Here is a 17,715-nt window from a genome sequence, read left to right as displayed (position 1 = left end):
ATCCTGTCTCATCTGCCTGCTAGATCAAACATTTCTAGCTGATAGATTTAGTTTGCCAAGGCTGCCAAATGTCTCAGTCCTTCCAAAACCTACTCCCTCAACTTTGAGTTCTGGTTTTGGGATCCCCAAGCTCCCCATAAGCATTCTCCTTTCTTACCCACCCTTCCTCCCTGCTCTGGACAAGTCATTCTCCTGGTTTTCAGGATTGTATTATAGTCCTCTTCCCCACCCTTCACACTGGCCAAAGAGGCACCATGACCCAATGAACCAATCTGCAATCAGAGTATCTGGCTTCAAATGCCAGATCTGCCACTTACCATCTTTATGTCTTGGGAAAGTCATTTAATCAACCTCTCTGGGTCTCTCTGTTTACTCGTTTGTAAAATGTGGGGCTTGGACTAAGTCTCTTCTATGATCTAAATCTATGATCCTATGACCCACTGGCAGTCTACTGGTTCCTTTGAAAGAAAGAGCTTTCTTTACCTAACCTCTAAAGATTTCTCCCTTGCCTTTGAGCTTCGATTCTGAAGATGGTTGTCACCCATCTCATCGTCTCTTAGAGCTAGTCATCCTCTAAGCAATTTCTCTCTCTGTCTTTCTGTCTTTCTCTGTGTTTGTCTCTCTCTGTGTCTGACTGTCTGTCTCTGTCTCTGTATGTCTCTGTGTCTGTATATTTATTTATAAAATAGAATGTTTGGACTGGAAGATTGCTAAGGTTCCTTCCAGCTCCAAATTTAAGCTTGGATTATCCTTGCCCAAGCCAAGCATCCAGTACAGGGTCTCCTTCCAGACTGAACTTTTGTTTTTGCTCTCTCCTCCTACTCCTTGTTGGGCCTCACTTTGATCCCTCCTCATTGGCAGACTTGGGGTGACAGACTCACCCTGGAGCCAATGAACTCCTGTGCCTGACCCAACTTCTAATGACACCTACCTCTCTACTCCCTAATTATTAATTCATGACTTGAGATCTACTGCCTCAGGGGACTGCTTAACAAGAATCCAAGGGTCACAATCAGAAAATTTTCTCAAATGTACAGTGAATATGAATAGATCATTTTCTGCCTTCTCCTACTCTACCAACGAGAGCAAGGTCTGTAGCCACTGTTTCTATGGTAATGACTATTCATCTTCTTATAATAAAAAGTTTTTCTTTCTCATGATGCCAAGGAAAAAATAAGTATCTTATCAAATTTGGATTTCAAAAAGTTGGCCATAAAATTCAAATTTCATAATTCAAAGATATATAAATATATAGAATATATTACATATATATATATATACATAGATACATAGATACACATATATATGTAGCATATGTATATGTATACAATTATCCCTTCCACATTGTGACTTTCCCCACTGCAGTTTTGATATATCATGGGCCAACATAAGAAATTAAATGGGAATTTGGGGGGGTTGGTTTGCAAAAGACACAAACAACATAAAAGGCCAGCAGATGACACCAAAAAAGTCTAGAAAGTCAGAAATGCATAGGATACATGTATAATATTGTATAATAGCAACATATTTTTTCTTTTAATACCATAATAACTCAGATTTCTTCTATGGTATGAAGAGAAAGCCAAAACATTTTACACAGTATATATATATATATATGTGTGTGTGTGTGTGTGTGTGTGTGTGTGTGTGTATATGTGTATGTATGCATGTATGTATGTATGTATGTACACACACACATATATATTTTACACAGTATATTATATATATACATATATACATACACACACACACACATTATTCTTGCTCTCTGGGCTAGGAGACAACTGATACTCCCTATTTCCTTGGTGCTCAGTGAGGTCCAATACAGAATGATTCTGTGGAAAGCATGCTAGGCTTAGAGTCAAAGGTCTTAGGTTTGATTCTGGCTTTACCACTTACTATACAATCTTTGGCAAGTCATTTCTTTTGGGCCATGATACCTCTTGCATATAAGGCCCAAATCTTGGGATTATGATGGAACCAAGTCCTTTCCTACCTGGATGCTGACTACATTCCCTTTTGTTTACTGGTCAGATTTTCTGTCTCATCAGCAACCTTCTTCACAGTTGTGGAGGATAGCCATTTATCACTAGGAATCCTGTTGTTTCTATTCACTTTCTCTTTGGCTCTTGCACCCAAGCCCTCAGACCCAGCTGTCTTTTAAATGTGTCTTCTGGTCTCCTGGCTCTCACTTACAAGCTCTTTCATATCTATCTATCTACCTTTCTACCTATCATATTGTTATGTGTAATGACACATATGTATACCTGCTATATATAATTATCTACATATATGCTCCGTGTGTGTATATGGAGTGTTACATATAATATATGTTGGAGATAGATAGATATGGAAGAATTTCATAGCGTAATGCCCAGTAGAATATGGGCTATATACAACCATTTTTCTATAGTGCTTTATACTTCTTGTATAGGCACCTACTCATTCTTTGGGCTGACTCATTCCATCCAACCAGTTTTCACATTGGGTCCTTGACAAGGACCACCACCATTTGATTACACTCAAATTTTCTCAGGATCCTAGGAGTTACCCTGTTGAGGGGGCATATACATCCTCTACTCACCACTCGAGCCCCCGTCAATATATTTCTACTTACACAAACCAGAAATTCACATGATGATACTTGTAGATCCTAAATATAACCAACTACTTCATAAGAAGACAAAAAAAAATACATCACTGGTACTCACATATTAAACCAAGTGTATGAATGACAAAAACACATTAAAATTTACACATAAACCTTTGTCACAGTCTACCACCAATGTTTTTGGTATATATGAGGGAGAGTGGTCACACACAGGAACCTAGCAGGGAAGTACATGAGGGAAGAAAACCCATATATTCAAGTTAATTCACTCTTCTAAACTGAAGGCTTTAATGTTGTTGCTCCATTTGTGAACACATGCAACACACTAGGCCACTTCTCTACTAACGGCTTGCCTGCTAGTACTTCACACTTTTCAGTTGGGCAAATCTACTTCTCTTCTATGCTCAAAGTGATACAATATTTATAAGCCCTTTCAACTTGCACACCTTTTAAAGGGTATTGAGGAAACATTACCGGGTAATTTCTATAGTAATTTCCTTTGAGCCTAATGAATTGCAAAGGTCATTGGGCTGGCTATCTCTGCACAATACAGACCAAACACAGCTAGTATTCATTTATCATAATTCTGTATCATCCAATCAAATTGCAACAGAGATCACAACATAAGAGCCCTAGTTACCTCAGTTGCCTCAAGGCAAATAAGCTTAGCCAACTCTTCATTTACTAGGCCTCTTTGTTATCATATTAAATCTCAGAATCTCATCCTATGCATCAACTGCAAACCTTTTTTTCTGCTTTTCTATTTTCCCTTTCAATTCAGAGGGAAAGAGGAAAGGCTGCAAGATAAAATAAGCATTTCTGAGGCTTTACCTCACTTAAACTCTAGATGGCACTGAAGAGTAACACCTGGAATGGAAGCTCTGCTCCAGTGAGGCTGTCAATCAGAAATCCCATAGTTAAATCTTTCCTTCAGATGACTGCTCCTGTTACTGGTTTCTTCAAACAACTCCAACAAATATATATTTTTCACTACCTGCTGATACTATTACCTGGGTCTTCAATCTCTTCGCTGTTAACAGCCCAGCTTCTGCTTCCTATTTCCTGGATCTTTCAGGACTGTAACAGCACAAATTTCTCGACATGGTCTTCCATTTCATTTGGTATCCTTGAAACTCTTTCTTCATACTCATATTATTCTTATTTTTAATAAAAAAGCTTTTCCTCTGCCCCTACAAACCGTCAAGCTGTTCACTTACAAACAAGACAGAACTCATTATTGTATCTTCTTGCAGGATGATTTAAGTCTTTATATTTATGCCACAGATCACCTTCTGCGTAAAACTGCTTAAATTACATATGAAAACTGTTTGTTCATACACATATTTTAGCAATTTTTATTAAACCAAAATTCTTTTCCTGCTATTCCCAGGCATCAGAATATCAACAACAGAAGCAATATCTTATATTCTTAACCAGTTGGTATAATTCTTTTTCTTTACACAAAAGTACTTCTACTGCCCTTTTTGAAACTAACCTGCTCCATGTGAAAAGGTAGGATTTTAAGAGAATATTACCTGACTACAATAACAATGATGATGATGATGATGATAATGATAGCATTAAAGCATTTACATTGTGCCTTAAGATTAATAGTTTCCAAATATTATCTCATTTCATCCTCACAACAACCCTGGGAGGTAGGTGCTATTATTATCCCCATTTTACAGATGAAGAAACTGAGGCAGACAAAGATTTAAGGTAACTTGCCCAGGGTCACACAACTAGTAAGTGTCTGATGATGGTTTTCAATTCACGTCTTCCTGACTCCAAGTCCCACACTGGATTCATTCTCCCACGTAGGTGCCTTACAATAGGATCACAGACACAGAGCTGGAAAGGACCTTAGATGCCATCTAGCCCAATGTCCTCATTTTAAAGATAAAGAAAGGGAGGCTCAGGGAAGTTAAGCAGCTTGTCTAAAGTGACATAGTATCAGAGATGGGATGTGTTATAACTGAGGCCCATTCCATGTCTTCTGTTACCTGCTCTGAATAATTGAATAAATATTTTTACCTCGGGGCCCAGGAGATGATAATATGAGAACAAATGGGTAGAGGGGAGGAGTTGTAGTGTGGTATAGTAGAGTCAGAGGACCATCTCTGATATGACCTTGGACAAGTCACCTTACTTCCCTGGGTCTCGCTTTCCTCATATGGACAATGAAGGTGTGGAATTAGAGGGTCTGTGACATCCTTTCCAGCTCTATATCTAATATACACATAGACATATCTACAAACTGTGTATATATACATACACAAATCTATATGGAAAGGTTAGCAATTTATCTAAGGTTATACGTGTATGCATATACACATACGTGCATATATACATGTATGTACATAAATGTGTGTTCAAGTGAATGAATTCTATAAGTGTGCATATATAAATATAAGATGTGGTTCTGTGTACATGTATATGTATGTGGTCACACCATAAATATATGTGTATATATCCTATAGCATGTAAGTATATACTATATAGTATACATGTGACTAGGTAAAGAGGCTATTCTCTGCCTCATTTCTTATTAAGACTTAAACTCTGAATGGGTGTTGCCTCAGACAAACTGAGACCTGTTAAAGACCTTAGCTTGAAAAGGCCAAGGTCCCCTACTGCATCCTGGGCCATCTCCAGTTGTCCTGATCTATATCTTGCCACTGGACCCAGATGGTTCCAGAGAAAAAAGTGAGGCTGGTTCCTTTGCACAGCTCTCCCTCATTTAAATCCAAATCACTTGTATGTCATTGCTTCACCTTCTTGATGTCATGGTCCTTTTTGCAAATGAAGGACAAACAACAATAACAACAGCATGCATACATGCATACACATGCACATGTAGATATACAGACCAACACATGGTATGACTTACCTAGGGTCATGGCCCAGGGCCAGAACCAATATGTGTCTAAGGCAGGACTTGAACCCCAGTCTTCTTGTCTTCAAAGCCAATTCCCTTTCCACTATACTACCTCATATATATATATATATATATATATATATATATATATACATATATATATATATATATATATATATATATATATATGTATATATATATGTATGTATGTATGTATGTATGTATAATATATGTGAAACCTCACATATTTGAAGTGTCATATGTATTATATCATATATTAAAAAGCTTTACTAATACCTTTTTTTATATCATTTTCATTTCTGAATGAATCAGTCCCTTCCCCCCCAGACACACACACACAAACACACACTTAATAGATACTTCCATTGTAACAAAAAGGTACAGTTAAGCAAGCAAATCAGCACGCTGGCCAAGTCACAAGCACTTCTGGAAGGCTGTATCATTAGCACACCAGGTCATCATAACCTGGATTCTCTCTATCTTCATCTCTCTGTCCCTTCTCCTATTTAAAAAGAATTTTCTTTAAAAAAAAAAAAAAGACATGCAAGCAACATCTCTAGCTTTTCAGTTGAGCTCCCCTGGCATCATCAGAGCGCTTGAGTTTAGTTCAATTTATTCCCTTGATGATATCCTCCACTCAGGGAGTCATAATCCACATTTGGATAGTTAGTCACAATTGACTCATTTAACATAGATTAAGCTCCTATTATGGGTAGTAAGGCAAATTAGGGATGTCAATGTCATTCATCCAAGTGGAGAACCAGTCTCTTTCTAGCTGTGTGAAGAGGACTGAGAAAAGCCTTTGGTTTTGACAATTGAGCACCGATTCAGTCTTCTCCTTCCCTATAGAGATGTCAGCCTTCTGAAAAGGGTCTTCCTCAGTTCTTGTGTTTTCATAACTTCTTAGCATCACCATCCATTCTCTGCCTTCCACTGGTCAAAGAAGAATTTTATATACTCCTCACACTTGATCCCATTTCCTCCTGCTCCTCTAGGACTTTCCTCCAGTTGTCATCTACTTCCTTTTATGCATCTTTAGTCTCTCCCTTTCCACTGTATCCTTCCCACTTGACTACAAAAATGATAGTCTCTTGAATAACAAGCCTTCCTTTAACCCTTCCGCCATATCCAGCTACTGTTCCATTTCTCTCCCCACTTCTTAAAAAAATTTCTATACCTGCTGCCTCTTCTTCCTTAGTACTTACTGTTCTACTTCTTGTAATCTGACTTTGGCCCCAAACACACTACTGAAATTACTCTCTCAAATATTACCAATAACTTCCTTAACTCAAATCCTTTAGTTTTTTTTTCAACCTTCAGCCTCCTTTTGGTAATTTTTGACACTGCTGAAAATGAGACTTTCGGCAAGTTATTTAATTTATCTGGGTCTCAGTTTCTTCACATGTAAAAATGAAAGGAATGCATAAGATGATTGCTAATGTGCCTTGCAGCTATAATCTATGATCCTATGACCACATTTCCTTTGAATATTCTCTTCCCTGTGTTTCAGAGACACAAAACTGTCCTGTTTCCCTTCCCCTATTTCCTTTGCTGTATCCATCTCATTCCTGACCCCTATGTGAGTGGTCCTTCAAAGTCTCTGTTGGCCTTTCACTGTTTCCTTGGAAATCTCATTAATTTCCACAGATTCAGCTCTTTGGAAATGACATCCAAATCTCCATCTCCAACCAGACCTAATGAGTTCTAGACTTTCATCTTCAACTGCCTGAAGGACATCTATACTTGGGTGTTCCACATCCCCACGACTTCACATGCCTCAGACTGAGCTCATTAATTTTTTCCCCATAAGCATGTTCAACCTTTTGACTTCATTATTTCTATCTGTGGAGCCTCCATTCATCCAGTTTCTCATGTTATTAACCTTGAGGCTAACTTTGATTCCTCCATCTACCTTCAGTTCAGTCGTTTTAGGCATGTCCAACTTTTAGTGGCCCCTTTGGGGTTTTCTTGATCTGCCAAGATACCGGAGTGGTTTACCATTTCCTTCTCTAGCTCATTTTCCACATAAGAAAACTGAGGCAAACAAGATGAAGTGACTTGACCAAGGGTTAGAGGCTGACTTGGAACTTAGGAAGATAAACCTTCCTGTCTCCAGGCCCGGCATTCTAACTGCTGAGCCACTTAGCTCCTCTCCTTCTACCTTACTTCTTATTTAATAAATTGTCTTGATTTCACCTTTGTAGTATTTCTTACATCTCTTCTCTATTCCAGTTGCCAACACCCTCATACATTTCTCATTACCACCCACCAGGACTATCACAAGATAGTCCTTGAAGGTTTTCTTGCCTCATTTCTTTCCTCCTCTAATTCTTCTGCTAGATCATCTTTCTACCACAAAAATCTGGAAATGGTCTCTCCTCTATTCAAATTTCTTCAGTGTGGCTACCTAGCATCTATCAAGTAAAATTCAAACTTCTCTGCCTGCCATTCAAAGCCTTCCACAGCCTGGCACCTTTCTACCTTTTCAGCTTTATCCCATATTTCTTCCCCTGTTACTTTGTGCTCTTAGCTGAATTGAATAAATCTTTATCCACTTATCTCCCACCCCCACCCTCTCAAACAGATACACACACATACACACACACACACACACACACACACAGATATACACACACACACGTACATATATATGTATATATATATATATGCACACATAGTGTCATACTTCAGTGTTTTTGTTTACACTTTTCTTGGAATATTCTCCTTTCTCCTTTTCACCTATTGAATTTTTCTTCATCTTTTAAAGCCCAACCAGAAGACCATCTTCTCCACTTTTAGGGGAAGAGAACATTTTGTCACCGGTAGACATTTTAGACGTTACTTCCATAGCTTTGGTTCATACATCATGAGTCCCATTTGCATTTAACCAGGCCACCACAAAAGATTGATTCAAATCAATTGATTCAATTGATTTATCTGATATCGTCCTTAATTCTGGCAACCAGAGTAAACATAATATTACATTTTCCAATTTCAGGTACACAGCAATTAAAATGTGAATAAATCTCTGTATAATACTCCTGCAATATGCCCAAAACAATTCAAATGTCTTTAAACTGTAACCTCCTATGGTGACTCGGAGATACATTTCTGAGGGGTCTTCCCGTTGTCCAGTAGCCAGGCAGCACCTTGTTAAGTTAGTACTGGAGGCCAGATGTCACGATCTAGGGATCTTTTTTTCAGTGATATTTATAGATATATTTTTCAGTGTCAGGATGTTGGTATTCCCCAAATCAAAGGGACTATGGTGTTTGTCCAATTTTGATTAACTCAGGCCAAGTTTCCAGATGGGAACTCATTATGTAAAAAAGGCATTAATCTCTCAGTAGAACATAATTTATAGGTGTTCCAGAAGAAAACAAAGGCACCCCAGTTCACTTAATTGTCCTAGTAATAGTCCCTCTCGCTATCATACATGTGTGTGTGTGTGTAAGTGTGTGTATATACACATATAAAATTCTGCCTCAGGGATCATATCAGGGTCATAGGGTGAAAGATCCAGAGCTAAAAGGAATCTTAAAAGTCATCTAGTCCAACCCCCTCATCTTAGAGATGAGAAAACTGAGGCCCATGTAGAATAAGTGACTCACCCAAGGTCACTTGGGTAGCAAATGACAGAGTATCAAGAGCACTGGTTTCAAAACATACCTCTGATACTACCTGTGGGACCTTAGCAAATCACTTAATTTCCCTACGATAAAGTTTCCTCATTTGAACAATGAAGCTGATGAACTAGATGGCCTCTTGGGCCCCTTCCAATTCTTGACCTATGATTTTATGATACTAAGTTGGCATTTGAACTTACGTGCTCTGACTTCAAATTCAACGCTCTTTCCAATACACTATGCTATCTCAATACTAGGTACCAAATAAAATAACGCTCAAAAATATTGTGTCTGCCAAAATATTCTCAGGATCTTCAGTAAACCTAAAAAGTTCATCTAAATGTGTTAACATAAAATGGTTGTAATTGAGAAGGAGGAGTGACAAGCTCTACCTGGAAGGTCTAAATTCACATAAAGTCTAATTATCTGTACTATGATCCCTTAAAACAGACATTTAATGAAAGAAAAATGTCACTAACCTGAATGGCAAAGGTCTCATTCTATAACTAGATATTTTGCATTTCTATGCTGGGTCCTAATCATTCATTTGAACTAACGCCCCCAAACTTTATTACCAGTTTGAGTGCTAGTAAATGACAATCAGTGTGTGAATTTCATCTCACAATAGAGACCAAGCCTTTGTCAATATTTTTCCATATTGACACAATTCTAATTCCAAATATGAAGTTATTATTCTTCATAGAACTACAAACAGTTGCTGTACTCTATTAAAAGTATTCTTCCCTCTTCCTGACTTTAGTACTGATCTGACACAGATTCCCCCAGAGCAATCAAACTTCTTGGGCTCCTACTGTGTGCAATGCACCCAAATCTAATGGCTACTGTGTCATGATTGAGTCCCCTGTATCAACTCCCATCAAAAGTGTATCTTGGGACTCAATGCTTTTATTCTCTATGAATGAGATGACAAATTATCTAGTATCTCAATTCAGTTTACCCATCAATTTCTACTTTATGTCCCCAGAACATACCCTGTTTTCCTCCCTCCAAGACTTTGTTCAGCCCTTCTCTATGTCAGCCAATCCCCCCCTCCTCATTTTTCTCTATTGAATGCCTACCTACCCTTTAAAGCCCAATTCAAATGCCACCACCTCCTCCTTGAAGCCTTTCCTGATCCCCACTATCCCCCTCCATAATAAGCTTCCCCTTCAGACTTTTCCTTTGGACTTCTCCAATACATTCATGTATTACAGTGTTATAGCTATCATGTGTAAGTAGTGGTTCAGCTTCCACCATGTGGAAGACGCTGTGCTGGGTGTTGAGAATACAAAGCCAAAAATGAAACAGTTCCTATCATCAAAGAGCTTTTATTCCTATAGCTATGTGCACTTACTAGACTGCTAATTCTCTGAGGACAGGAACCAAGACTATATTTCTCAGCTTTGCACCTCCCCATGTGTTAGCAATGGGAACGTTCTGTAAGCAGGAAGCACTGAACAGTTTTGTTGAATTACTGCATAACAGGCTCAGGCAGGGAGCATAAGGCCTGGAGAGCCAAGGTTTATAGCCCCATTTGGTTCTGTTGGACATGAAGACACAGGCTAGTACTCATCTGCAATTCTGTCTCCATTTATGCTAAGTAAAGGGGCCTTTTAAAAATCCTAGAGAACCAATGTGTCTTCCCTCCTGCATTAATCAGACAATAAGTAGAAAGTATCTTAAGATTAAAAGTGTCTAATATCTAAGTTTTATTATCTTCTTCCCTCTTTTTTTCTTTTTTCTTTTTTTGTTTTTCTCTTAGGGCATCAAGGACAAAAAGGGACAAAAGGAGAAATGGGAGCTTCAGGTAGAGTACTTGCTTGATTTTAATTTCTCAAAGAGATGACTAGAGTCTGTGCATTCAAATGGCAGGTCTCTGTGACTTTGAAATGCGCACCAGCCCCTTCCTTCTCTCCTCCCCTCCCCCACCAGTCCCCAGGTTGTAATGGACTTGAAGGGACTATAAGGAAATCCAGGGCTTCTGGTTCTTATACTAGCTTGGGTGTGGTGTGACCTGAGGGAAGTCAACAGGTCTCTTGGGGTCCCAGTTGCCCCTTGTAAAAAACTGAAGAGAATAATGTAAACACACATCCCAAATTAGGGTGGGAGTAGGGATGGAGGGTGCTGTGGGGAACAGTCAGAATGTTTAGCATATGTGCAAATACATTACATTTGGATAAAATAAGGTAACTATGTTTGCCAGTTGTGCAACAAATTTTGTAAAATCACAGATCTGAAAGGTTTGGTTCAAATCACACAATCTTCACTGTTGATGCCCATATACCTCTTTACCCTGCAAACAATTTGCACCGTATCTGGCTCTCATCAGGCCAGGATCATAAAATCATACATTTAGAGCCATAAGGGCCCTCCAGTCTAACTGCCTCATTTTACAGATGAGGAAACTGAGGTACAGAGAGGATTTTGTCTGTAGCACACAGCTCAGGTCTAAAACAAGATTTGAGCCCAAGTCTTCTTGACTTCAGGTCCAGCACTCTGTCAACCATCTGCCTTCAGTCAATATACTCAGACTAAGGCTTTTACCCAAAGTCAAATATCTAGGATGCCAAAACAGCTGTACATAGGCAAGGAGCCAGAGTATCCAGATCATTTCCAGAATTTGTCCTGGTGTTCAGGCTTGTATAGCCTCACCAATTAGAAAATAAACAACTGGATGATAGGGCACTTCAATCAGTTGACCACCAGTCAAGCAGACCAGCTTGAGCTACATCAGGTCAAATAACCAGTTTAACTGACACTCTTCAGCTAAACTAATTTAATTGAAAGATTGTTATAGCCTTTGGGGTTCTGTGAATATTGAACTAAAAGGATTATGAAAGGAAGAAGAAGAGAGTATATAATTTCTTTTGGACTGGCTGTCTGATTTTTCATAGGTCTGCTTCCTGATTTCTGTTAAACACAGATTGGGGCAGGGAGGCAGTACCAATTTCAGTGGCTGAATTATACATAAATTACTAGGTGGGGACCACCTCTGACAAATATCCTCTAGTTTAACCTCCTTATTTTGCGTATGAGAAAATTAAGGCCAGAGGAACTAAAGAACTTGTCCATGGTCATACAATTAGTAAGTGGCATAGCTGAGATTCAAACTAGGTCTTCTGATTCCAAATCTGTATTTTTCCTACCATCTTTTGACCTCAGTGGAGTCTGAGGACAGCTAACATCATCACAAAAAGAGCTGAAAATCTCTTGCAATTGAACGTTCTCACTCCCTCCTGCTCCTCCTTGTCCCTCTCATTCTCCATTAGGTTCCTCTTATAATAAAAGACTGGGATAGGAACCACATACCACCTCTTTTCTCTGCCATAGGTCCTCCAGGTCAGAAAGGAGCCCAAGGAAATGTGGGGAATAAAGGTGAACCTGGCACCAAAGGAGAAAAAGGAGACCAAAGTAAGACTGGGTTGGGGTTGGTTTGGTTTGGTTTGGTTTGGTTTTGTGGAGTCTGATTTTAAGTTTTCAGGGTCATTGCATCCCTCCCCCTCCCTCTAGGAAGGATGTCAGTAAATCTGTCCTTAACAGATGGATCCCATCTTAATATCAATCAATGCCCTCTAGTGAAGTCCCTTCCTATGACCCCCTTCCCACTACCTGCAGATTAAGCCCATGTATTTTTGCTCCTGAGTAGAAGTGGACAATAGTAGAAGCTGGAAAGCCTCTCCAAAGCAAATCGAATACATTGCTGTGACTCATTTTAATTTAATTCAATTCTACTGATAGAACTGGACAAGGGAGTACTTGTTCTCTTCTCCATCCCTCAGGTTCCCCTCAGGTGGGATTAATTCCCCCAAAAGGAAAGTAAGGAAATTCTAACTGGCCTGCCTTCATAATGACTCATTTTCTTTCATCACATAGAAGGACAACCAGATATTGCCCACTTTTATCTTAATTTATCCTTTAGAAGAGGAGAACACTAAAATCTTCTGATGTTTTAACATGGCCTGGAGATGTGCGTGGGGTCCCAAAAGCCATGTCAACTGGTAGACCCAGCCATGAACCATCATCTGATTCTAGCTCAGGATGCCTCAGAGGTTCACCTGAAGAAGCTTGGTCACCAACTTGTGGGTTGGATTAAAGAAACAATTATGGCACAGAGGCCTTGAGATTTATATTGGTGGAGGAAGTCTCATACTGATAAAACCACCGACTCTTTGAAATATTGAAACATTACATCTTTCAGTGTCAACACTGCACCAGAAAAGGCAGGAATGATGGGGAACTAGCTACCAGAAGATGATTCTGATTTTCCCCCCCACTAGACAGTATTATTCTTTGCTTTGAGGAATCAGGTGCATACCAGGCAAACACTCAGGGCATACTAGAGAACTGGTCTATGGTCTCTAGCTCCAATTCTCAAATTTCTTTTTCTTTTCATTTCTTTTTCTCCTATGACATTTGTCAAAACTAATCAGACTGGATTTGCAAGACCAACAAATATTCAGTCTGAGTAGCTGCCCTTTGGAATGCTTGCTCCCTGATATTCTAAGAACTATCATCTAGTGAATGGTAGTACTTCAGGTATATTTGCAGAGGGAGTGCCAGGTAGTGGAGAGAGAGCTAACTTCAGAGTCAGGAAGACTGAGGTTTAAGTCCAACCTCTGAAACATACTAGCTAAGTGGCCCTGGGCAAGTCAATTAACCTCTTGGTTCCTCAATCAAACAAGTCTATAAGTTGTAGGGTAGGTTTCTGATCTGCACTGACAAAGGAAGCTTCCTCACAAGGAGCTATATCTTTAAACCAATGAAATCAGAGATTTGGACAGATAAATAACTAAATGAAGAAGAGGGGAAGGAAGGGAGGGAGAGAGGGAGGGAGGAGAAAGGGAGGGAAAAAGAGAAGAAAGGAAGGAGGAAGGCTAACTGATTCCTGGCATGAGAGAAGCATGAAGAATATATGATCCAGCTAATTTCTATTAAAATAGTTATTTACTTTAAAAAAAACCCTTTATTTTAAGGTAGTACTATAATTTAGCAGGTTTTTAAGGTGCTTGTTAAATTCAAGTGGACAGAGCAAAAATATGTTGGTAATTAAGAGCAATAAATAGAACCAAAGGATGAGGACTCTTCAAGGGAAAGAGGTTTATGGTTCTAGTCATGATCAGACAAAGTAAAGCAGAAGGCACTCTGGGTCAAGCCAGAAGACCCAGGGACACCGAATCCCAAAGGCTAGGAAAGTGGTCAAGAGGATTTTACTAGCAAGAATTGCAAATCTGAGGAATCAATATACAATGTCTCAGAACAATGGATGTCAATGAAATTGTAGTGATATCGTTGTACAAATCAGCTGGATTTCTGTCCCTGGGCCCTATTGGTGTTGCTGTGGGACAGAACATTGGTTTCCTCACATCTTCCTTGCAAATCTTTTCTACCTTCCCCACAGACCAAAGACATTTGGTTAGAATTGTTGGTGGAGGGTCCAAAGGCCGTGCTGAAATTTTCTACAAGGGTGTTTGGGGCACTATATGTGATGACTCCTGGGATGCTTCCGATGCCACTGTCTTCTGTCGCATGATGGGGTACAGGTCAGGGACTGCAGTCACCAGTGTAGGAGGAGGTAAGTCGAAAACTGGAGCAAACAAATAATCCAGTATTCCTTGGATACCTATTTGAGGGATTCATCACCAATTCCAATAAAATTTTCATAAATTAGAAGCCAAAGACTTAGAAATCTTTGACTCAAAAGGATCTCCCCCAATATCCCATTACTTAAAATTTTCATTTGGATTATAAGCTCTTCTCAAATCCAATATCCCCAGAGATAAGTCCAACAGCTATTCATACGCCAGTTTGGATTATTTTAATCATCTAGCTAGATGACATTCTTCTGAATTCCTAGCCACCCATGGTGAACTGGAATTGTAATATTTGTGTGTGGCGGGAGTTTTGAAAGGAGAGCAGAGTTAGATGAGCTGATGTAGGAGATATCTTTGGACAGCCAGAATATAGCATAAGGGTTCTGGACACCTGGAGAGCAGCAGAGAAGGGCTGCTGAAAGGAGTGCTTCTGGGAAGATTTTATGGAATAGGTAGAACCTCAATAGTACCTAGATTGTGCTGGAGTGCTGGGCCTGGAGTCAGGAAGACTTATCTTCCTGAGTTCAAACCCGGCCTCATATACTAGCTATGATCCTGGGCAGGTCATTTAATCCTAATTGCCTCAGTTTTCCCACCTGCAAAATAAACTGGAGAAGGAAATGGCAATGTATCTCTGCCAAGAAAGCCCCAAATGGAGTCACAAAGTCAGACACAACTGAAAAATGACTGAACAATGAATAACCTAAGCTGAGCCTCAGAGTACAAGGTGCCATTTCCACAAGTAGCAAGGAGGTATTGGGGAGGAAGGAGGGAGCAGAGTATAGCAACACAGCCTTAGCAAAGGGTATGAAATTTAAGGGGACCTGGAATAATCCAGAGGTGATGGCAGTGGGAAAAACTAGAGGCAAGAAGACCAGATGAAAGCCTACTATAGTAGTCAGCATGTAAGATCAAGGCCCTGGGCAAAGGCTGTGGCAATGGTAAGGGAGAGAAAGGGAAATGGGAGACAATCTGAAATTAGAGTCCATATGATTTAGCAGTTGAATGAATATGATGCCAACTCCAAGACCTCCACCAAACCTTTTAAGAGGACCTCATTGGATAGTCCCACCATTGTGGATAGGGTTATAGGTTGTTAACAGGTTGTTTTATCCTGAGTTGGAAGTCTTTGATTTAATGATCCTTTTCATTGTTGTCATTTGAAAGGTTCTGGACAAATTTGGTTGGATGACGTTGAATGCAGTGGCCATGAAGTTAGCCTCTGGGATTGCAGGAAAAGTCCCTGGGGCACTCATAACTGTAACCACAATGAAGATGCTGGGGTAATATGCAGCTGATTCCCACAGAGAACTTCCCATATTGTCTCCAAAATCCTTGAAGCCTAACCTGTAACCTGATTGCCAATCCTTAGGTGACTAGCTTCACTCTCAAGGTGTCCTATATTAAATATACATGCTTGTCTATGTGTGGATGACTTCACTCTGTATCACTCCTATGCTGCTTAAGGAAAGATCCTTAAGGAAAGAAAAAAAAAAAGCTCTGCTTGACACACTCACTGGTTGTGTTTTCTTTGACTGAAGCCAATACTGAAAAATGAAGCTAATTCTCCACTCCTGGACCAGAGGTGGATCCCAGAAAATGAACTGATGAAAGCCCCTTGAACTGTCCCAACTACCAATTGCTTCCTTTCCTTTTACATGGTTATATGCAAAGCAGGCCAAAGTCCATGCATAGGCAGATTAGACGGCAGGCTGTGTGTCATGATATGAAGGGCATATGAAGCTCTCTATCTCAAAATCATCTCACCAACTTTCTGTATGTCCAGAAAATCCACCATCAAAGTGGTCTGGTAGTCAATGTGAAATTGATGGGAAAGTTTGAGGTAAAGCAGAGATAGATATGGGCAAAATCTGAAAGGTCTATCTGTGGTTTCTCAAAGAAACAGGAGACTTAGACATCAGCCTTGAGACCTTACTTTCCTTTAGGACAGGGATTCTTTACCATATTTGTATCATGGAGCCAATGGACCTCCAGTTACAATAATATTTTCAAATGAAATCAAAAGTTAGTGAAAATGAAGATGTAATTTTTTTTCCCCATGCAAGTTCTTGGACTCCCTGAAATTTATCCACATGGGTCTGTGGACACCAGGTTAAGAACTCTTGCTTTAGAGGAGAGCTAGGCAGGAAAAAAAAAGGTAATAAAACATGTCAGGACTTCTCCTCCCCACCCCCAAAAAGAAATAGGAACAAATTCATTCCCCAGAGTTGCTCCATCCTTAGAGTGCTTGCCTAGTCAGGGGACTGACGCATTCCCAGAGTGCTGCTGCACTGCCGCTCTGGAAAGATTCCAAAGGCTGGTTCAAGAGGGAAGATTATAATGGATTCCTAGAATGACCATAATATTGTAAATAGGGGCCAAGATAAAAAAATCTTTAGCAAAGGAGAAAACAGAAGGAGGTTTAGGTAATACCAAAGAGTTTGAATGCCTCACTTAGGTAATTTAATTATAGTCCACTCAATGCAACAAGCATTTATGTAGTGCCTAGTGTTAAGTGTCAGCTATAAGACACTGTGTCAGCCCACAAGGGTTCAAGGGGAAAACAATAGAGTCCCTGCCTTTAAGGAGCTCACATTTTATTGAAAAAATAAACTTTGTTTACTGAGGGCAAGAACTGTGCCAGAGTAATGTTAAGTACAGTAAATACTCATGGGATTGAATATAATTAATAATCATAATTCATATTTACATAGAATTTCAAAAGTCTGTAGAAAGTTTCATGTATTATCCCATCTGAGCCACAAAACCAGGAAAATGCTATTTTATCCTCATTTTACAGATGAGGAAACTGAGGCTCAGAAAGATTAAGTGATTTTTCCAGAGTCTCACAGTTATTTCATATCAAAAGTAGGATTTGAACCCAGACCTTCATGACTTCAAATCTATCACTCCATCTACTCCAGCTGGAATGGAAGGAGGGGACATAATGAAATAATAAATATGTATTTTAAGTGGAGTTCCCAACCA

The 17,715-nt window shown here is 39.5% G+C and overlaps 1 protein-coding gene across 1 annotated transcript in view; it reads left to right on the top strand.

Moving 5' to 3' along the window:
- Positions 1–16,243, top strand: part of MARCO (macrophage receptor with collagenous structure) — a 53,002-nt gene extending 36,759 nt beyond the window's left edge. Inside the window, exons 13-16 of the mRNA XM_020972928.2 lie at positions 10,899–10,943; positions 12,467–12,547; positions 14,535–14,708; positions 15,895–16,243. Coding sequence (XP_020828587.2) covers positions 10,899–10,943; positions 12,467–12,547; positions 14,535–14,708; positions 15,895–16,025 — 431 coding nt within the window. The 3' untranslated portion in view covers positions 16,026–16,243. The remainder of the gene's footprint in view (positions 1–10,898; positions 10,944–12,466; positions 12,548–14,534; positions 14,709–15,894) is intronic.
- The last annotated feature ends 1,472 nt before the right edge of the window (positions 16,244–17,715 follow it).

This window comes from Phascolarctos cinereus, unplaced genomic scaffold, assembly GCF_003287225.1.
Source record: "Phascolarctos cinereus isolate Bilbo 61053 unplaced genomic scaffold, phaCin_HiC Scaffold_726;HRSCAF=1367, whole genome shotgun sequence".
Lineage (NCBI taxonomy): Eukaryota > Metazoa > Chordata > Mammalia > Diprotodontia > Phascolarctidae > Phascolarctos > Phascolarctos cinereus.
Note: the sequence above shows the minus strand (reverse complement) of the source record. Positions and strands in the feature narration are given on the sequence as shown.